The sequence below is a fragment of the Siphateles boraxobius genome, unplaced genomic scaffold (genome assembly GCF_051911475.1).
Source record: "Siphateles boraxobius isolate OS27281-9 unplaced genomic scaffold, OSU_SipBor_1 70, whole genome shotgun sequence".
Lineage (NCBI taxonomy): Eukaryota > Metazoa > Chordata > Actinopteri > Cypriniformes > Leuciscidae > Siphateles > Siphateles boraxobius.
The window spans coordinates 2103821-2128023 of record NW_027509198.1 but is presented as its reverse complement, the minus strand read 5'-3'; the positions used below and the strand labels follow the sequence as shown (position 1 = coordinate 2128023).

Sequence of the window (24203 nt, the reverse complement as noted above, 5' to 3'; positions counted from 1 at the left end):
TAGTAATTGTATTGTTTTTAGTGTTATTAGTGTCATTAAACGTTTTGTTAATGTGCTATGGAAACAAAATAGCAGTCTTTAGTTCACGAACAGCACAACTCTGCCATCTGTGAAAATAAAAAGCAGCTTCAAAAACTTGTTTAAAAAGAAATATTCTTCTATTTTTTTACTGTCATTAATGTAGGTCCACAAGAGAAATATTAAGCCAGTAAATTAAGATAGTCGTCGCTATGATGCTGAAAGCTCAGTCCGTATTTACTTTCACTTTAAGGGAGTGAGCGCGTTTACATTCACGTTCTTAACCAGATTATGCTGAATAATAGTGCATCCAATCGCACAACAACTATCTGGCATGTCGTTTACACCTCAAAACACCAACTTTTGTATTAAAACTAGCGATGGCAAGATCCTTGATTAGTTTACTGGGTTTCCTTGCTAGAGAACGACGTTCTTGCCCGCCAGCCAGCACTTGTGACGTCACGTGCAAAGTATGAATACTAATAGCATGCAGTTAATTAATAATACTCCATACTTAAATGTATAATTACACTGTAACAAGGACACCTTAAGATAAAGTGTAACAATAATTTATAATAAACTGCAATATTTCATAACAAAATACAAGAATTGGTAACTTTGGCATCAGTGCTCACATTTTCTTCAGAAATGAAGAATGTTTTCGAAGATTAATATGTTCCCGGCCGTTTTGATATGACTGAATACGAGGCTGTTTTTCCATAAGTATTATCAGGGTTGAGGTCTAAATATTGTTATAATCAAGTTTACAGTTTCAAATGTATAACATAAACAAAATCCACAAGTCAAATTAAATACATAAAATATTTATTTGTACAAAATGCTTATGTCGGTAAAAAAGAATAAAATGCTACATATGAGTACAAGGAGAGACATAAATACAAAGGTATTCCTGGTCCAATGACATACGAATCGTTCATAAGGCTTTTGGTGTTTAGAACTGTATATACAATGTACATCAGTGTACATTAACACAATTACTGTACAAACATCTAAAAACAAAGGCATGTTCATAATAGTTTGCATAAATGAGCATATACTGAACAGTTCGCGAATACAGCCGGTGTATTTTGTCGAGACTACCAACATACTGAATTGCAGTTTAAAGGTATGTACTAAAAATATGAGCAGACTAACACATCTTAGAGGGAAAATGCAGAAAATCCACTATACAAATGAAAAAATATATATATAAAGACTAAAAAAACACTTCACTGTTTTCTGTTTCTTTAGGGTTCAACATAATAGCTTGTTGATGTGTTTGAACAGCACCAACTTCAGTTCAGCAGAGTGAACCAAAGCACAGGACCAAAACAAGAAACGTTAAGATGATAGATTATTTTAAACTCACCTGTACCTTTACCCAATAACAAACCCGCAGAAGAAAAGAAAATCAAATGCAGTTGCAAAGGAAAGCATTATTTCCTCCTGAATCGCAGCATAAAATTAGCCTCCCCCGATTTCTTTTTTTCAATCAGAAAGTAACAGTTTGATAAAAATGCATTGACATAATCTGCAATCTCACACATTAGGAACCACACACATCTAAAGAGACATTGCAAGTGCTCATGCGTATGCTTTGTGCAACGGATCAAAACTCAGAATTAAATAAGCCGGGTATTGAAACAGTTAAGTGCAAGCCGAAGTGAACTGCAGCTGATGCTAAAGTTGAGCTCATGATGATCCAGAAGAGTCACAATTAAATCATTCAGTGGGAATCGATCGTCACCACGCTTGAATCTCGAGTGTATCGGGTACTATAGCACCATAATGCCGTCAGTGTGAAGAATACACCGCACAGAATATATTCCAGTCATGCTCAGAAGATGCTTGCTGATGTTTCCAGTGTCAGAAACACAAGGCTGTTCTGTGATGAAGATGAACATCAGTCATAACCAGCTGTGCTCAGATGTAGAGTAACTGTGGTCCACTCCAGTGTGAGACGAGACCAGGCCGTCACACTCCAGCGTCCACACCATACTCTCCACGTCGATCTCCACGTCCTCTGCAAACACACAGCAGACCAGTGTTACACACACACACACACACACACACACACACCAGAAGCAGCATCTGAAGTGCCATTTGTCAATTTACAGTCGGTTTAACACGAAGAATATGAGTGAAAATTTGAAATGATACTTTAAACGTGAAACTCAAACCACCAGTTTGTGGCAGCAAGTCACTTCACGTCTTAATGAGCGAGTCATTGAATCATTCACTCAAACGATTCATTCAAACAGCAGATTCATTCAGGAACGAACCAATCATTGACTCTCTCGATTCGTCAAGAACCCCGGATCCCACTTAGTAGCGAAACACCGCTGTGTGACGCACAACAGCTCTGTTCACCAATTTCATTAGCGAAATGGAGCAAAAACAGGCAATATTGTGTTTAAAATGTAACAATATTATCTATTGGTTTTTTGAACTATTGAATAAATCAACATCACATTTACAATTATGCAAATCGGGCAAAGACAGCACTCTAGTGTGATATTGCTCAACTATATGATAAATATAAGACTGAAACCTATACAGAGGCATATTTTGAATGTTAATAACAGGCTTGATCATGCATTGTAAGATGACGTACAGGTCTGCCATAATATCAGGGTTCGTACAGATACTGGTAAAGGAAATTCCAGGACTCAAGGACTTTAAGCACTACTTTTTTGGTTTTCAAGGAATACAATCAGAAATCTCACTTATCAAACAATATTTTTATTATCTTTCAAATTCTAAAAAAGGTAAATAGATAAATAAATATATATTAATAAAACAATGGTACAAATAAAGGTGCAGCACATGCAATTGTTGTAGTAACTTTAACCATTAAAAGGATAGTATGACAAAGATATCGTTATTCTTATTCAAACCGATTTTTTTCTCCCTTGAATATGATTGATCTGAAGAATGAAAGCTGTATTATATATATATAAAGCCTACAGCCATGTGAAATGGCTCTATATCAATATCAGATGGGTGAGAAAATATTGTTTTACCAATAAAAATAAACCTACTTCCTAATATAGCCTTTTGTCTTACAATAATTCAAACACTTGAAGCACCTTTTCAGATTATGCTCGTTTTCAAATTCAATACTTCAAGCACTTTAGGCACCTCGTATGAACCCTGTTATATTTACAGCCTTAATTAAACCATATTTTCTATAATTAATCACATCAAAAAAAATAGCAGTTGCACTTTTATGATGGACAGATGCACTTTTATGATGGATAGATGCAGTTTTATGATGAATGGATGCACTTTTATGATGGACAGATGGACTTTTATGATGGACAGATGAACTTTTATGATGGATAGATGCACTTTTATGATGGATAGATGCAGTTTTATGATGAATGGATGCACTTTTATGATGGACAGATGGACTTTTATGATGGACAGATGCACTTTTATGATGGATAGATGCACTTTTATGATGGACAGATGCACTTTTATGATGGACGGATGCACTTTTATGATGATAGATGCACTTTTATGATGGACAGATGAACTTTTATGATGGACAGATGAACTTTTATGATGGATAGATGCACTTTTATGATGGATAGATGCAGTTTTATGATGAATGGATGCACTTTTATGATGGACAGATGGACTTTTATGATGGACAGATGCACTTTTATGATGGACAGATGCACTTTTATGATGGACAGATGCACTTTTATGATGGACAGATGCACTTTTATGATGGACGGATGCACTTTTATGATGGATAGATGCACTTTTATGATGGACAGATGAACTTTTATGATGGACAGATGAACTTTTATGATGGATAGATGCACTTTTATGATGAATGGATGGACTTTTATGATGGACAGATGAACTTTTATGATGGATAGATGCACTTTTATGATGGACAGATGGACTTTTATGATGGACAGATGCACTTTTATGATGGATAGATGCACTTTTATGATGGACAGATGGACTTTTATGATGGATAGATGCACTTTTATGATGAATGGATGCACTTTTATGATGGACAGATGGACTTTTATGATGGACAGATGCACTTTTATGATGGATAGATGCACTTTTATGATGGACAGATGCACTTTTATGATGGACGGATGCACTTTTATGATGGACGGATGCACTTTTATGATGGATAGATGCACTTTTATGATGGATAGATGCACTTTTATGATGGACAGATGGACTTTTATGATGGACAGATGCACTTTTATGATGGATAGATGCACTTTTATGATGGACGGATGCACTTTTATGATGGATAGATGCACTTTTATGATGGATAGATGCACTTTTATGATGGATAGATGCACTTTTATGATGGATAGATGCACTTTTATGATGGACGGATGCACTTTTATGATGGACGGATGCACTTTTATGATGGATAGATGCACTTTTATGATGGATAGATGCACTTTTATGATGGACAGATGCACTTTTATGATGGACAGATGCACTTTTATGATGGATAGATGCACTTTTATGATGGACAGATGCACTTTTATGATGGACAGATGCACTTTTATGATGGATAGATGCACTTTTATGATGGATAGATGCACTTTTATGACGGACAGATGCACTTTTATGATGGACAGATGAACTTTTATGATGGACAGATGAACTTTTATGACGGACAGATGCACTTTTATGACGGATAGATGCACTTTTATGATGGACAGATGCACTTTTATGATGGACAGATGCACTTTTATGATGGACAGATGCACTTTTATGATGGATAGATGCACTTTTATGATGGATGGATGCACTTTTATGATGGATGGATGCACTTTTATGATGGATAGATGCACTTTTATGATGAATAGATGCACTTTTATGATGGATAGATGCGCTTTTATGATGGATAGATGCACTTTTATGATGGATGGATGTACTTTTATGATGGACAGATGCACTTTTATGATGATAGATGCACTTTTATGATGGACAGATACACTTTTATGATGGATAGATGCACTTTTATGATGGATAGATGCGCTTTTATGATGGATAGATGCACTTTTATGATGGATGGATGCACTTTTATGATGGATAGATGCGCTTTTATGATGGATAGATGCACTTTTATGATGGACAGATGCACTTTTATGATGGATAGATGCACTTTTATGATGGATGGATGCACTTTTATGATGGACAGATGCACTTTTATGATGATAGATGCACTTTTATGATGGAGAGATGCACTTTTATGATGGAGAGATGCACTTTCATGAGTTTCAATCTGTTGGTTGCAATTCACTGCCATTATAAAGCTGGGAAGAGCCAGGACATTTTTTGATATAACTCAGATTGTGTTCATCTGAAAGAAGAATGTCATATACACCTAGGATGACTTCAGAGTGAGTAAATCATGGGCTAATTTTAAAGTGAACTACTCCTCTAAATCGGCAGCCCTGAATGAACACGTGACCCTGAAGCTCATGTAGGACCCCAGTGAGTGTTGAGGTGTGTATGGGTCACCTCTCTCTGAGTCGGATCTCTCCGAGGACACGGTGGAGCCCAGGCTGTCGTTCCTCATGCGCTCGGACCCGCCCTGCAGTTTCTCCAGCCGCGTGCGCAACTCTCTCTGCTCCCAGCGCAGACGGCCCTTCAGCAGCTCCGAGCGCTCGTCCTGCTCCTGCAGCTTCTGCACACACACACACACACACACGCTCAGACCTCGGCTGCATCACCCCGTACACCACATCTCTCTAATCCATCAACCAGGTCTGAAACCATTTAGAGTAAATGTTCTGTTGCTTGTTATAACTATATATCTGTTTGTTATTGTTAGTCCGATATCATCTGGTAGACACATGACTGTCATTAGGGCACATCAGGTACAGAAACTTGCTTTGCTTTATTCATTTAATACACACAGCCATTCATGCTGAAATGAGATGTGCTCTTTAAATGGTTGATATGAAGTTTCAGCTTGACACTAAAAAACACGGATAAACTCACAGAGGCACGTAGAGGAGATCAAATCCATAAAAGATGAAACTTTACTTTACATTTAAATAAAAGAGCCTTTCAGTTGATTGCATATTTGATTTTAAAGTCCCCTGTGGTGAAAATCCAGCTTTTAATGTTGTTTATGTGTCTATGTGGTGTTTTTAATATGCTTTAAGACACACCATGTGTAAATTCATAAGTCGACAGCATTGCTGAGTATTTTCTGCTTAAAACTGCAGTGAACCAAAGACAGTCTCAAAAACACGCTTTGAAATCGCTGGTGTTTCTGACGTCACAAACTACCTTGTAACCAATCAGATCAACATGTGATCGTCAACGAGTGGATCTCTGAGTGAGTGAGTGGAGGCGGGGCTCATTTGCATATTCATAGAACCGCGCATACTAAATGAGGCAAGGGTGTCGAGTTCGTATCTGAGATCGTATCTGCCACTATCTGCACGAAGTGTATTGTAGTACATTACAAAACAGTATACATCAACATATTCAGATTATATAATTACTGAAATTATAAATGGATGCCGCCTTATTAGGACATTACTTGTCCCTGTCCTTAAAGCCGTTCCCTACATCTACACAATAAACACTTTATTCTCATCATTTAATACCCGTTTGGTGCTTTATTTCCACTTTTTTGAATATTTTATTAAGTTTATTTAAAATAAACACCCCTCTGAGCTGATATGTGATGGGGAAAGGCACACACTGCTGCTGTTATCAGACAGGTTTCTTCTGTCATCTTATCGGCCTCAACCAGACACCAGTATTTGCACCTGTTAATGCTCTCTCTCTGTTGCTCATGTTCATCAGCAGCATGTTCAACAGGATCCACTCGTCTACAAGTCACTAAATTGTATTAACATTTATTATTTATTTCACTATTCATGGTCATTTATGCACTTAAAGCAATCTCTGTGAGTGATTGTGATACTAGAGTATAAATTTTACGCGAGAGCATAGAAATCAATGGGGCAAAATAACATTATTTGCCGTCATATATGTATATCTTAGTCTCAAACATTAAAAACTAGACCACAACAACATTAATGTTTCTGATAACATGCCATTTTGGAATTGTATAATGAATTCACCGTTTTGTTTGATACTTTCCTGACAATATTTATTTATTCCAGTGATCTAGTTGTCTTTACTCTTTTGCTCAACAAACTGTAGTTTAAAACAAATTATGTTGTGCAAAAAGATGATAAACTCCCATGTCATTTATTCATGTGCTCCATTTGAAAACATCAGACTGTCAATTTATTTTGCATGTTATTACTACTGCTGTTATAAAAATATATTATATCAAAAACATGTTTTTATTATTATGATATGAAGAGGAAAAAACCGAAGTAAAACATTAAATAAATATTGGTTTTCTGACATACAAAATGATCTGTATGTGTCGATGTTCTCTGCGTTTCTAGATTACACTTTTGCCCAACAAACACCTAAACCTTTCTTTCAAACTGTAGCTTAAAACAAATTATGTTTATGCAAAGATGATAAACTCCCTTATTATTTATTCATGTGCTCCATTTGAAAACATTAGACTGGGTCAATGTATTTTGCATATTATTCCTGCTGCCGTTAAATATAAAAATATATTAAAAACATGCTGTGATATGACATGAAGAAGGAAAAACAGAAGTAAAACATTAAATAAATATTGGTTTTCTGACATACGAGATTATGCAGAACTTTAAGGCTTAATATAATTTAAATGGATGAGTTATAAAAAAAATTCACCCCCTCACAGTTCTCATGAAGGGCAAAATGAGCTTTATAGACCAAAACCACTTTTTGCACCAGGCTGTAAACATGTTTTTTCTGCTGTAAAGTTGTTCATTTTAACATTCGAGTCTATGGGATTGACTCTCTTCTGCAGCCGGTCTCTAGTGGCCAGTGGATGAACTGCAGTTTAACTCACTTCCGTGTTGGTTTAAAGAGAGAGAGACGGGAAGGCTGACGCTGGGTTTGTACCTGATGATTGTGTGTGTGTGTGTGTGTGTGTGTGTGTGTGTGTGTGTGTGTGTGTGTGTGTGTGTGTGAACCGGCTCACCTTGATGTGCAGCTGAGCTTGTCTGAGCAGGTTAAGGGTTGTGTTCCTCGAAGAATCAGAGGACAGAGGAACCTGTTCCTTCAGCTGATCCAGGCAGTGTCTCAGCTGAGCTCTCCTACACACACACACACACACACACACACACACACACACACTTAATGTTTGAGCACTCCAGACCACAGTACAGGAGTAGGGCTGCAATAACTAATCGATAAAATTGATAATGGAAAATCATCGACAACGACAATTAGTCGCGTGCACGGAATACTTCTGCTAGTCACGTCAAATTACAGCCCTGAATAACACATTTCTATGGACAAAATGCATCTAAAAATAGTGGGGAATCATAGTGAGCTGTTGCAGGATCGGTGTGATATCCAAGATGCCCAGAACACGAGAACTCTTTATTTTAAGCCTCAAGCTAATGCATAAACGATGTGTTTAACATCGAGTGCTGACTGTAAAGGGATAACTGCGTGTAATTTAATTTAAATGTCAGATGTTTCTAACATTTACAGGATAAAGAAATGACAGTAATAGGTTACTGTGTCCTGACTGAATGAGTGTTTTTGAGAGTCAATGACAGTTGTAGGGATTTAAACTGTCCTTTTTTATAGCTATTTGGCACCTAGCATAGATATATTCACTGTTTCCATAGCATTCAGTTGGCAAATGTGTTTGGGGAGCTTTGGCCAGGACGTGGAATAGTGTGTTTTGTCAATAAAAAAAGAACAGAAAATTGGGCTTTTTAAAAAACCTGATTAGTCGAGTTGATTAGTTGATTACCAAAATAATGGTTAGTTGCTGCCCTAGAGTAGCATTTCAGAGCTTCACGCTTTTTAATTGGGGGAGGAGACAATAAAAGCAAATATACTGGATAAAATGTGTTACTCAATATTAATGAACTGTTGCATGAAAGCAATATCACACTGATGTCTATGACTGAATTACAATTCAAAACTACAGCAGGATCGCGAGTGGAATGAGAGTAAAACACTGGTTACCTGTGTTTCTCCAACTCATTGTGAACAGACCTGAAACAGAAACAAAGAGATTTATTTTAATAAATAATAATAGTTGTTCATATTAAGGATATCAGACCTTTATTTTCATGGGATCTGTGCAATTACTATTAACCCCAAAAATGAACATTTGGAACAACGTGAGGGTGAATAAATCTTGACAGAAGGTGCGTCCCAATTCATGTAGTCAAACCAAAACTTAATCAGACACTTCAACATTTCTCACATTATCACAGTTTATTCGCTATAGTTTAGAAAATGGTCATAACTGGCTTGACTGTACTTATGCACTTGCTGTGTTTTGTAGTGTAATAGTGTGAGTAACGTATTCACATTGAAAATCATAAAGTAAAGAAGTTGACTATAAATATCCCAATGCACTTAATTAACCGAAAAATGCAATGCACATGCATGCATGCGAGTCGACTGTCACAGCTTTAATCACACATCAGACTCGTACACTAGACCAAGTGTAGAGTGCTTCATGTGGGACACAACAAGAGCTCTTATTTGGGTGAACTATCCTTTAAAGCAGTCTAAACGGAAGAAACTATCAATCATGCATTTACATAAAATAGCAAAAGTGAAGGATCGGAGTACAATACAGTTAAATATTTTCTGAACATCAACAATCTCGTTGGTCAACAGTTGAACAATGACTAAGTCAGTGTGTGCACCTTACACTCACCTGCTGTTCCCGGGCGAAAGGCTCTTTGATTTCTGCTTTTTTCTCTTATCCGAGTCTCCTTTACTGTAGAATGGAAGCACTGAGGCATAACCGTGCTCAGCCTCTGAAAATATACAATGCATAACATGAGCCCAGCATACTTCCTTTCATGCAAGATCCTTAAATACAAGTTATTTTAAATATTTACACTGACATCGGACGTTTGACGGATTATAAATCTGAAAACAGTAGGGGTCTGCTATATAAGACAGAGAAAGGAATCTGCTGTATGTCAGCAGCATCTCATCAAGTCAGCTGTGTGTGTGGGAGAGAGCGCTTTGACGCTTTCTGATTTTGGCGCCATCGAACTACTTGACATAATTTTGAAATCAACGCGTTCCATTCTGTGAACTGTATCCGTTATACGTGACGTGTTTGTTGATACACTGTAACTCGCTTTAGAATAACGGCAGCGCTGCTACATTTTCAAATATGTGACGATTTCGCGCCTTATTGTGTACAATACAGAACTGAAATGTAGGTCACAGAGCCAAACACAATAATATCAGCAATAAAAGCTCCTTTTAGCACTCTACAAACACACAAAATAAACATGTGCGACGAAGAAAACACCCCCAACGCCTACATGAAGAATTGATAAGTGCAAATATTAACGAAGGTGTATAAAAACACACAAACAGCAGCAGACTATCCGAAACGGCTTCGGTTTCAATGCAAACAAACTGAGAAGGAAATAACGCGACTAATACCTCTTTCCTTCCGCTCCAGATATTCGGCAGCCTGCAGGAGCACTTGGATGTTGCACGAATTTACCTCCATTTCTGACAAACAATGTTATTTTGAAAGCGCCAAGAGCGACACGGATCTATTGATCTACAGTGGAGAGAGTTCGGCTGATCCAGCGCGCCACGTCATAACGCGTCAGACGCGTCACGCCCTCTTCCACGCGACCGCTCCCTCCTCACACAAAAACAACTAGTGTCTGCGCTTAGCTTCTTCAAATAAAGTAGATGACAGCTTACACTAGAGATTAGGGGCAAATATTATTTCCCACAAACTCGTGAAGTCAACTATAGAGACTGATCAATCACATGACAAAAATGCGGACTTTTATCTTGACACTCGTTTTCGACTCTCTCTAGAACATCAAAATAGGCATAAAATCGCATATATCTGCAAATATATTTTGATATGGTTAATTAGTTAACAGTCACCTACCTGCGTTAACATGAACTAAGAATGAACAATACTTCTACAGCATTTATTAATCTTAGTTAATATTAATTTCAACATAAATATACTGTAACAAATATATTGCTCATTGTTAGTTCATGTTAGTTAGTACATTAACTAATGTTAAATAATTAACCATATTGTAAAGTGTTACCCATATTTTAAACAATTATATTTAGCTTGATGAGTGATGAATACAATCTGTTGACAAGTGAGAACGCAGAGGGCTTTTATTTTGTTACGCGTTTTTATTGACGTTTAAGAACACACTTAAATGAAACTTTCATGACACTACTTTACGAATTAAAATATATATATATATATATATATATATATATATATATATATATATATATATATATATATTCATTAAAATGCAATAGTTTACAGAAGGCATACGTGCCATAACATCGTTTATTTTCATTATTGCAGAACTTATACATGCTACATACACATAAGCCCCTTTCACGCAGAGATTCCGGAAAATACACGGATAAAGTGACCCGGGATTTGACCCGGGTTCGTTTGATTTTGGTTCATTCACAGTGTGAGCGTAGGTTTGGTTTTGAGATTGGTGGGGACATTCCCAGAAGTTGAGGAATCAGGAAATTAATAGGATAATATTAAGATGTTTAGCCTAGATTGACCTTAACAATACGTTAATCAATTCTGTAATGTTACTATTAAAGACAAGAAGGGAGTTTAACAGAGACTTAACTTTACTCCGTTCATAGTGCAATGCAATAATGCAATACGGTCTTGTTCCTTGCTTTTTGAAGAAGCCAAACACACGTCTGCATCTGTCATTAAAGGGATAGTTAAGGGAATAGTTCACCCAAAAATGCAAATTCTGTCTCTCCCACAAGTTGTTTCAAACCGTTATGAATGTCCTTCTTCTACGAACACAAAGGAAGATATTTTGAAGAATGTTGGTGGTAACTAGACAGTTGATGGGCCTTCACTGACTTCCATAGTAAGAAAAAAAAATACTATGGAAGTCAAAGGAAGTCACCAACATTCTTCAAAATAACTTATTTTGTGGTCAGCAGAAGAAAGAAACTGGTTTGAAACAACTTAATGATGACAGAATTTTCATTTAAGGAAACTATCCCGTTACCAGAAATTAACTTTTGGCATATATGTTTCGCATCATTACTGTCCAGTTTATCCTGTTGGACATGACACACAAAAACTTGTGCCATTGTTCTGTGCATGTTATCAGTCTCCTAAGAGCAATGACAATTATTTCAGCCTCAGCTGATGTGACTGGGATGACAAGGGTTTTAACTTGATCAAACAGACCTCTCATTTCAACAGACCAAGCAATTTTGTGTTTTCATGTTTAATTTGGACTTAGTCGTAATGATTTAGCCTATATAGGCTACTGTACAAAGTGTATTCTATCCTCCTACACTAACCCTATCACTGATAACTTTCTGCATTTTCCAAAAACTTAATATGATTTATAAGCTGTTTTCCAAAAAAAAAAAATTTATAATAATTCCCACAAGGATTTCGGAAATTGACATCTTTGTGTGGACATTTTGTCTTTGTCCCTACAAAAGTGGCAATATACGAAAATCTTGTCCTTCTTTTTTGAATTTGAATTTTGAAACCTAGAATTTTCTTTCTTTTCTTCCTTATTTGGAAAACGGCTTAGCTAAATCATACTAAGTGATGTTTTTACTAAGTTTCAGTGCTCGTTGCCCGCGCGCGCGCACATACACACACACACACACACACACACACACACACACACACAGGGTTCACAAGTCTCACGCATTGGCCGTGAGACACACGCAATTCAACCAGTTCACACGCTCACACGCCACACCGTGTATTTCTCACGCTGAAAAGGCAATGCCAACCAAGTTGTCCTGTAAGCTTTATATATTACGTTGTATACGAGGCGCAGTCACACAAAGTAAAGTTTCCTGCCGCCAGCACGTATCTCGGCCAGACTGCGTTCGTTACTAGGCATAATAGATCCGCGAACACACGGAAGTTGACGGAACATTCTCGGCCACCGTACGTTCGTTACTAGGTAACCAACAACATTGCGCGAACACACGTCGTGATGGAGAAGGGAAGTTGGAAGAAAGCTCGTCTAACATTTTTTGGCTTGAACATTTAATATATAGCCCATCGTATACATTATTATTGATGCAGTCAAAAACTCTAGCTTTGGCTCACACACACACACACGCACACACGCACACACACACACACACACACACACACACACACACACACACACACACACACACACACACACACACACACACACACACACACACACACACAATGTATTCTGAACCATAATTTATCTTTTGTTTTGAAAGATTGTTTATATTTCTTGTTAAGTCGATTTGTTCTGTTTGTTATATGCAATAAAAAAAAGAAAAAAAAGAACACACACACACACACCTTAATACTCTAATATGTCCATTTGTTCACAATGTCCCACCACACATTAAATCATTATACCATTTCGACTAGACACATTCAAAATGCAAAAAGATTTGTTTTTCCAAACTGTTTGGAGCAATTTGTTATATTTTTGTAATTTTTATATATTTGTAATTTTTAAATATAAAATTAAAGAGTATGTTTGATGTGATGAATTGCTCTGTCATTTATCAGATTTACCAATTGTTATAATTTCAATTTGTGCTGGTTAATTATGAACAATGGGTAAAATTGGGGGGTGGTGATGGAAGGGGCGGGGCTCCATTAGGGCTCCTCCCCTAACCGCATGTGATCTCACTCCAAGCTTTTGATAAAACTTGTGAACACTGCACACACTAACGATTATGTTTGCCACTTATCCTGCGACTGTCATACATTATATTGTAAAAACTGAGCTGTCCCCGAATCATTTGACGCGATTTGCCCCCGTATTTTTGTGCACAGAACTGTAGATTACTCCCTAGTTTACCGCATCTAGGAAGTTTCCTTCGAGGAGTTGTGCCGCTTCGCACAATCAAATGTAGCTACAGCCTCTCACAAGTTAGAAAGAAAACACAAAGCCAATCAGTTCCCTTTCGAGAGGTCTCTCCTATTGCGTAAGTAGCTTACGCTATGGGAAAACTCCTTTTCTCGAGAATATTGAAGTCTTTATGTAAAACGCATTGCAGCTGCACAGCTGACAGCAATGAACGAAGGCAGCTCGGTCATTGGCTGTGCTGCGGCAACTTGCTCGAACCAATGACGGGGCGACTCTGAATGCGCGACCAATGAGCGCGCTTCGCGCCCGCGCGCGTCAGAGCCCGCCAAGATGGGCGTGGCCAAGAGCTATATATTGGGCGCCCCGTCATGAGAGTTCTTTAGATTTAATCTCCTTCAGCGAACACCTTCTTCGCTGGATCCTCCGGATTATTGAAGCTTCGCCGTCGAAAAGCATACCAGCGGGATTTGCTACGAGGACGTCGGCACCTTCAGCCGCCTTCTAACGCGATCCTACTGAGCCATCCGGCGTACTGCTCACGCAAGTATTTACATCTGTTCGCTCTGCGACACTTGTAAAAGAGCAAATTTTCCAAGGCGTTGTTTCAAATGCCTTCCTGCGCGTCGTGCAGAGACCTTCTCCCGGACGGGGATCGTCACATCATCTGCGCTCGCTGCCTGGGCCGGGACCACGCAGAAGCTGCTTTGACCAAGGGCGGATGCCCCGAATGTGACGACCTGGGTCTCTCCGCACTGCGGGCTCGCCTCGCCGCTTTCGCCGTGAGCGAGCCCATCGCCGCCATCCCTCTGTTCGAGCCGCGCACTAAGAAAAAGCGCCGCTCACAGAGGCTTCCTGAACCTGAGCTCAGTGACGTCACGCCGAGCCAGTCTCCGCGTGCTTCACCGCCGCTCTTGCCTTCCCCACCGCCGGTTCAGTTCACCCAGCCGGACCCACACCCCTCTAGCAGAGCGGTGGGCCTTGTGACTTTCGGCGCGTCCGAGGACGACGGGGGAATGGATGACAGCTTGTCAATCGACGCTGCATCGGACGACTGGCCGGGCTCCACTCTCGACCCCGCCCCGTCGACGCTAGCTAGCGCGAGCGGGGGCTCCACCATGGATAGCGAGATTATCCGCGTTCTCTCTAAGGCCGTGGAAGACCTCGGGCTCGATTGGTCTTCTCCCGAAGAACCAACCCGGAGCCGACTGGATGAGTGGTTTCTGCAGGGGCGCCAGCAGGCCCCTCGGCAAAGGCCTTCTCCCTTCTTCCCGGAAGTTCACGACGAACTCACCAAGTCGTGGAAAGCCCCCCACTCTGCGCGCCTAAAGCCTTCTTTTTCTTCCTCGCTCTCCTCTGTGGACGGCGCGAAGGAAAGAGGCTACGAGGGAACACCGCCCCTCGAGGAGGCCGTGGCCAATCATCTCTGCCCGCCCTCCACCACCGGATGGAAAGCCAAAGCTTCCCACCCCTCGAAGCCCTGCCGCACTACTTCAGCTCTCGCCGGTCGCGCCTACGCCGCCGCCGGCCAAGCTGCATCAGCGCTTCACTCTATGGCGGTACTTCAAGTGTTCCAAGCCAAGCTTCTCCGCTCTATGGTGGAGTCTGGCCCCGAACCCGAAGCCTTTAAGGACCTACGCAGCGCGACTGACATAGCCCTGCGAGCCACGAAGGCCACCGCCCAGTCTATCGGCCGTGCCATGGCTAATTTGACTGTTCTCGAGCGCCATCTGTGGTTGACTCTGACTGAGATGAAGGACGCGGATAAGGCGCCATTTCTCGACGCGCCTATCTCCACCAGCGGGCTGTTTGGACCGGCGGTTAAGGGTTTCGCCGAACGCTTCACTGAGGCCCAGAATGCTTCACAAGCTATGCGGCATTTCCTGCCCAAGCGCTCCAGCTCATCGCAGAGCAGACAGAGGCCGCCGCAGCCGCAGCGGGCTAGAACAGCCCCCACCGCCTCTCAGCCCGCGCCTCAGGCTGACGCTCGACGCCGCTCACGCTCTCACAACCGCAAGCCGCCTTCTGAGCGACGGGGTCCTCGGCCCAAGATTGTGCTGAACCCCGAGCCTCGAAAGCCGTCCTAGCCACAAGAATGAAAAGAGAGAGTGCGTGTCTCGCAAAAGCCGGACCACTCTCTCTGCAAAAGCTCAAGCATTACCCAGTCCCCTTACGGGCGGCTGGATATGTTCATACAGCAGTCAATGGGCCAGTCACAGAGCTCGCTCACCTGCAAACAAACGCCGTTTTTACGGCGACGTACAGAAAACACAAAAAGAGTCTTTTTCTGCCTGTGTCACTAAGGGTTCACATGTCCACAAGGTGTGCATTCCCAGATACTGTCAAAACAGTGCCAAATTCATTCCCAGCTCAAGCTGCGCACCCCATGAATGTAGATCACGTGCCTACGGTCATGTACGCACCACTACACACAAGCACTGTTCACACAGTTATAAATTCATCCCCAGTAAAAGCGGGAAACATTATAAAAGTGACGCGTGTGCCTACCACTGTTTATGCACCCCCACTTATAAACACTGTCCTTACAGTGTCAAACACAACCCCAGCCCAGGCTGCGAGTTTTACAGACACAGCGCGCGCTGCTGTAATCACACACGCGCCCATTCACTCAGCTGCTCAGCGCGCGCCCGCGCCTCTGAGAGCTATGAGCTCAGGCGATTCGCTGGCCGGGTCCCTGCGTCACAGCGGCCCGCCCCTAGCCTGTATTCAGCCCATATCTGTACACGCAGCGGCATGGGAAAATATTCCAGATATGCCGAAATGGGTATTGAATATAGTAAAGCACGGATACTCGCTCCAGTTCGCTCGCAGACCACCACGTTTTACGACTGTGGTCGAGACGAAAGTGAGAAAAGAGTGCTCACATGTTCTACGCACCGAGGTGCGCAAACTAATAGAAAAGGGCGCTGTGGAAACTGTTCCCCCCTCTCTGAGCGAGGCAGGTTTTTACAGCCGCTATTTTCTCGTCCCGAAAAAGGATGGCGGTCTCCGCCCCATCCTAGATCTCAGACACCTGAACAAAGCACTAATGATTCGCTCGTTCAGAATGTTAACAATCAAGCATATCCTCGCGCAAGTACGCCCAGGAGATTGGTTTCTCTCAGTGGATCTGAAAGATGCTTACTTTCACATTCCAATAGCGCCTCATCACAGGCCGTTTCTGAGATTCGCTTTCGAGGGACAGTCGTACCAGTACACAGTACTTCCGTTCGGCCTGTCCCTGGCTCCCCGTACATTCACGAAATGTATGGATGCAGCACTTTCCCCCCTAAGGCGAAGGGGAGTGCGAATACTGAATTATCTCGACGATTGGCTGATTCTAGCACAATCAGAGAGTCAGTTAATAACACACAGATCTTGGATTATCAGCCATTTAGAATGCCTGGGTCTAAGAATCAATTTTGCAAAAAGCATACTATCTCCCAGCCAGAGGATTTCTTTCCTGGGAATAGTTCTAGACTCGATGCAAATGACAGCGCGTCTCTCATCAGAGCGCGCGCTCACCATCCGGCGCCTTGCAACATCATTCAGGGCGGGCGCGCTCGCCCCCGTCAAGCGGTTTCAGAGGATGCTCGGTCTCATGGCCTCAGCATCGGCCGTACTCCAGCTAGGATTGTTGCATATGCGCCCTCTCCAACGCTGGCTCAAGAGCCGCGTCCCTACTCACGCGTGGCGTTCGGGCCACCTTTTAATCAGAGCGAACCACGGCTGTATAAAAGCCCTGACGCACTGGAAAGCCGCCGACTGGTACCAGTCAGGCGTGAGTCTGGGTGTGAACACAAGGAGAAAGATGATAACGACAGATGCCTCCAAAATAGGTTGGGGGGCCCTTTACGAGGGCAGGCCTGTCTCCGGCTTTTGGTCAAACCCGGAGAAGCGCCTACACATAAACTGTCTGGAAATGAAAGCGGTCGCTTTGGCTCTCAGAGCCCTGCTCCCACAGCTGAGAAACGAACACGTCTTGGTCCGAACGGACAACATGACGGTAGTATCGTACATAAATCGCCAGGGTGGACTCAGGTCGAGCTCCATGCATTCAATGGCCAGGAGACTCATTTTATGGTCCCAGCACAACTTGCGCTCGCTGAGAGCAGCGCATGTGCCAGGTGCCCTGAACCAGGGGGCGGACATGCTATCCAGAGACAAAATTCTCCCAGGAGAATGGGCTCTCAACCCGCTGACGATTCACTGGTTATGGAAAACCTTTGGCAAAGCGGAGATCGACCTCTTCGCCTCCAAGGAGAACGCGCACTGCCCTCTTTTCTTCACGAAAAGCATGGATGCGCTCGCCCAGAGCTGGCCGAGCCGTCCCTTATATGCCTTTCCCCCGATCGCGATGCTACCGCAGGTCATCAGTCGGGTCAGAGAGGAGAAAGACGCAGTGCTGCTGATAGCCCCACTCTGGAAGAACCAAACATGGTTTCCAGATCTGATGCAAATGCAATCTGCACCACGGCCGATTCCACTGAGGCCAGACCTCCTCAGTCAGGCCAACGGGATGATATTTCATCCCCGCCCCGATCTGTGGGCCCTTCATGCATGGCCCCTCAACGGGTTCCCAGGAACCTCACGAGCGGAGCACTAAAAACCATCGCTGAGGCGCGGGCGCCCTCCACGAGACGCTTATATGCCCAGAAATGGAAAGTGTTCAGTGTCTGGTGTAATGCCAAGGGCCTGAACCCTGAAACATGCGAGATTACGAACGTACTCGCTTTTCTACAAGGGCTTCTGGAGGCGGGCCGCGCCCCCTCCACGCTCAAAGTATATGTGGCGGCCATCACAGCATCACACGACCCTGTAATGGAACGTCCATTGGGAAGAAACGACCTAATTATTCGTTTCCTAAGGGGCGCTAGGAGGATGAACCCTTCACGCCCCCCCTCAGTGCCGATCTGGGACCTAGCTACTGTCCTAGACGCTCTTAAAGGGCCTCCGTTCGAACCACTCCGAACCGTGCACCTTAAACAGCTCTCGCTCAAGACTGCGCTCTTGCTGGCACTCGCCTCGGTCAAGAGAGTGGGCGACCTGCACGCGCTTTCGACAAGCGCTGCCTGCCTAGAATTCGGACCTAACGACTGCAGGGTCGTCCTTAGACCGAAACATGGGTATATTCCTAAAGTGCTCACCACTCCCTTCAGAGCACAGGTTATCTCCCTAACTGCGCTATCGTCCCCAGCAGACGAACACGACGCTAATCTACTCTGCCCCGTTAGGGCTCTCAGAGTGTATTTGGAGCGTTCTGCCCTATTCAGACAGACAGAACAACTGTTTGTATGCTTTGGCGGCCGTACGAAAGGTTCCGCCGTTTCAAAGCAGAGAATCTCTCACTGGATAGTTGAAGCTATAGCGCTGGCTTATGAAGCTAAGGGACTTCAATGCCCCTGGGGAGTCAAAGCACACTCCACCAGGAGTGTGGCTTCTTCCTGGGCATGGTCGAGCGGGATACCGATCGAGGATATTTGTGCGGCGGCAGGCTGGGCCTCACCGTCCACATTTATCAGGTTCTACAACCTACAGGTCCCGACACTGCATTCCAATGTACTATCAGCATGATGCTAGTTGAACTACGAGTTCGTATCTAGATTATGTATGTGCTTGTGTCACACTGAGCGCCTTCTAGCCGCTCTGTATTCTTTCCCACATATAAAGCTCGCCTCTGCCGGCTAGTTGGATGATAACTTTGCTTTTTTAGCTCAGGCACCTGCCTCTGGCTATCATAAGGCGAAGTTCAGCACGCACGGCGTTTTGCATGGTGTTCCCATAGCGTAAGCTACTTACGCAATAGGAGAGACCTCTCGAAAGGGAACGACTCGGTTACTAACGTAACCTCGGTTCCCTGAGAGGAGGGAACGAGTATTGCGTAAGCTGCCGTGCTTGTGCTTGGTTAGTTCGCTTCAGTCGTTTTAACCTAAAGAACTCTCATGACGGGGCGCCCAATATATAGCTCTTGGCCACGCCCATCTTGGCGGGCTCTGACGCGCGCGGGCGCGAAGCGCGCTCATTGGTCGCGCATTCAGAGTCGCCCCGTCATTGGTTCGAGCAAGTTGCCGCAGCACAGCCAATGACCGAGCTGCCTTCGTTCATTGCTGTCAGCTGTGCAGCTGCAATGCGTTTTACATAAAGACTTCAATATTCTCGAGAAAAGGAGTTTTCCCATAGCGTAAGCTACTTACGCAATACTCGTTCCCTCCTCTCAGGGAACCGAGGTTACGTTAGTAACCGAGTCGTTTAGCGATGTGTGTAAGCAGGCGGGACCTAGATCTATTAACCGTTTGTGTTCCAGGATTTGCGCATTTTTCTCAGAACGCTCTTGTAAGAGATTTTAATCTAAATTAGATGTTTCCTGGTTAAATAAAATAAGAAATATGCAAAATTTGATGTTTCCTGGTTAAATAAAATAAGAAATATGTAAAATTAGATGTTTCCTGGTTAAATAAAATAAGAAATATGTAAAACCCACTAGACCCAACCAGGCAACAGTGGTTATATATAAAAATATTTTAATTTTTGATCGAAATTATTGCTAGGGACAAATCATTGTCACTGGATATTGGTGGGGACACGTCTCTGCTAAATTCTACGCCCCTGATTCACACTAATAAACACAAATATAGCTGCAAGCAGCCATTACCGGGGCCAAGCGCAAGAAGCGGCAACAGATGCCATCATGTGTGGAGTGGCAGACCAACTGCAGCAAGGAGCAAATAAAGACATTTTAAGAGAATTTTGGCAAAATGGCTGAAAAATCATATATTCAGTAACTTTTAAGATAATTTAATGTTGTTTTTTTCCGACAAATAGGTGGCGGAGTTATGAAATCGATGTGATGTGGTCAGAGTGAGGTGACAATGACACATACAAAGTTTGGTGTCAAAATGTGAAGGCATTGCAGAGATAAAGATTTAATAGTAATCTTGGCAGCATGCCTCAACTTTGCTGCTGCGGTATACGAAAACGGTTTCGTCTATCGTCACGAAATCCATAACTTTTAGTCGGCATGGTCTGGAGATGATATGACTCGATTTTGGTGAAAATCGGACGAATGGTCTAGGAGAAGTTCGAAAAAGAAGGTTTTGAAAGTATAAATAAAGATGGCGGACAGGAAGTTCGTACAAATACGTCAATCTTGGTATCTATGTTCTCGGCATGACCCAAGGAATCTATTAAGACCAGTGTCATTACAATAGGCATATTTTTTCAAAACTTATTAGCATTTTTGGAAATATAATTTTAACTTTTGACCAACAGGTGGTGCTGTCTCGAAATCTTTTGAGTACCTTCAGGGAATGGTGCTGGTGGCAAATTCTGAGTTTGATAATGTTACAGTAATGCATTTGTTAAGTATACCATTTTACATCACAAAACTGTATTGAAGTCAATGGGAATTTCATGTTTTGTTCTATTATAGCGCCACCAAGAGGCAGAATCTCACAATTTTTTTCATGTGTCCTCGGAATGAGCCCATACATGTGTGTGCCAAATTTGGTGAAAATATCTCAATTCGCTTTGGAGTTATAGAGAGATTAAGCACAATGTGGTCGTTTTCTGACTGAGTAGCCTATATGTGGGTTGTTCATTAAATAATCGCGCGAGAACGACCCTGGCGACCGTGCACGTCTAACGAGAGCGCGCTTTTAGGAAAGTTTTTTTTCTCTCAAGTTTGTTTTGCAATTCAGAGTAATATTTATTTATCGAATAACTAACATAAGGCTAATACAATGACAGTGTATTGTTTTTTGTACATTATTACGCATTAATTACAATAATTCCACTCAGAATGACTGTATAGAAACTTTTAACAGTGAATTATGATGAATTATTTTACCCACCTCTATTTCACCCAGAATGTGTAAATGAGCTTTTTTTGTGATGTTTAGTCAAACATAACTTGCCACGAAGAAGCATCGGTTCCCACTGAACTCCTCAGCTTATACAGTAGAAATCATTTTGGACTGACATGAACAGCAACAGACATACAGAAATGTAAAAATGTAATATAAGTTACATGCTAATGAAGAACAGTTACTTGTTTTGCAATCTGTATACATTTTTTTTACCCATTGGCCAGTTTGGCCTTCATACCTACTGTTCTCCATCATGTTATATTAGAAAATAAATGTCACAGTTGTATTACCTTTTTATAGTACGAGCAATTTAACACACAATCACCCTTCATTGTGAATTTTTCACATCTCCTCTTTATATATTAGAGTTTCTTTATTGAGCAGCTGCCAGGATATTGGTTATCCTACAAAGTTTTTGATTTGTCTAACTTTAATTGCATCAATTTGCTGTGGTAGTCTATGGCCTAACAACAATGACACCAGTAACAATAATGACACTTGATTTATAGACCTTTTTTTAATCTGTTCCTAACAGATAGCAGATGACAACAATGAATGCACATGATGTGATGAATAACAAGTAAAGAGAATATGTTCAAGGATTAGTTCACTTTCAAAAAATGTTTTTGCTGATAATTTACCCACCCCCATGTCATCCAACATATCCATGTCTTTCTTTCTTCAGTCAAAAAGAAATTAAGGTTTTTGAGGAAAACATTCCTGAGTGAGTAAATTATTAGCAAAATATTGTTTGAAAGTGAACTAATCCTTTAATGAGTTTCACGGTACCAGTCAAATGAAGAGAACTGGCATAATTTATATTACATAAAAAGAGGCCCAAACACATTACATTTTATTTATAAAACTCATAGACCATTGTGTCATATTTCTTTTGTTAAAGAGGTCAGCAAAAAAGTAAACAATAAAGCATTTCCTACTGTTTTAGAGAGGGTCATGCTATTCATGCGAGGTGACAAATGATTAAGAGGTTAGTGATGTAGCTGAAAATTAGACAGAGAATATCAGTAGGCCTGTATATTTGTAATAATTCATCATCACTATATCATATGTTCTGCTTATTTCAGTAATACAATCTGTGGTTGCACTTTCCACTCTGTGTTTTTAGCAGGACTTTAATCACTAAAGACAAAGTGTTCTCTAAATGTCCAATACAAGACATTAGATACACAACATTCAAGTTCATGCTACTGCGCATAATGTAGAAAGTTTGAGCAACTTACATTGCATTTCAAGGTACACATTTTAAAGTCTTATCAGTTCTCACTTTCCCTGGGAATCGAGCCCATGACTTTGGCGTTGCAAGCACAACACTACTGTTTGAGCTACAGGAATGCTTCATACAATGGTTTGATCACTTGGTTGATCAAATTATTATATGCTGCTAAGAAGATGCAGTAAATACAGAATTGTTCTGAAAGAAATTCTTTTTTATTTTATAAATCTTTTGAAAATGTTAAAAGTTCATGAGATAGTTAACTTCATGACCATAAGCATTGCTGCTTTATATCCAGGGAAAATGATACGGACGTGTAAGAGCTGGTTGTTCAAAAAAGAGATCTAAATATCATAGCAGAGTAAAATAAGCTGATGAGTATTTTTATATAAAACATAATTGATCCATTATAAAATTAGGCTATATGCAGATCGATAAATGCAACTTGTTGAAAAAATGTAAATGACTTTGCAATTTATGTTTCTTTTAGGTAGCCTACTTTAACTTAATCTACATCTGTTGTTATTTGTGATTAAAACTCATGACAACACAAGTGCGCTGACAAGTCTGTTCATCCAATGAAAGCGAATGACCCTTGTTAACATGGGCGTGGTTTCTGAGTTTGACACTAAAGTATAAACTTCTTTGAAAATGCGTAAAATACGAAGGAATATCATACACTGCAAAAACAAAGCGCTTTATTCGCATACCGTGTATACAACTATTCGTTTTTAATCGGTGATCCGTAAAATAGGGCATGAATCTGTCGCTGTTAACATCTGCTGGAAATCCAGGTAAAACTATCTGCGTGCACGCGCGCGTCCCCAGTTAACATGATCCCCAGTTGATCCGTTAACACCGGCGTCAATCCCGGGTCGTGTTTTGCGTTCACACAGAAGGTGTTCTGGCAATTTCCCGGCAATTTCCCGGGATCAACGCGCTGTGTGAAAGGGGCTATACATGATCAGGGAAATGAAACATGGTTGTATCTCTTTCAATGAACAATAACAACAACAACATAAATATCCTGGATTTGCGTACATCAGAATATATAATTACTCTGAAAAGAAAAGAAAAATAATAAGGTTAAATAATATCTTTGAAAAAGTCGTTAAAATGCATCAAACATTT

General features: G+C 41.4%; 1 protein-coding gene across 1 annotated transcript; it reads right to left on the bottom strand.

Annotated features, from left to right (window-relative positions):
* Positions 1-826: 826 nt before the first annotated feature.
* On the bottom strand, positions 827-10864 carry mxd3 (MAX dimerization protein 3). The gene is made up of 6 exons (XM_077217203.1): positions 10546-10864; positions 9797-9899; positions 9091-9120; positions 8087-8201; positions 5533-5698; positions 827-2041 (listed from the first exon to the last, which is right to left on the bottom strand). The coding sequence occupies exons 1-6, from the start codon at positions 10613-10615 to the stop codon at positions 1926-1928; spliced, it is 600 nt and encodes a 199-aa protein (XP_077073318.1). The 5' UTR covers positions 10616-10864; the 3' UTR covers positions 827-1925.
* Between the last annotated feature and the right edge of the window lie 13339 nt (positions 10865-24203).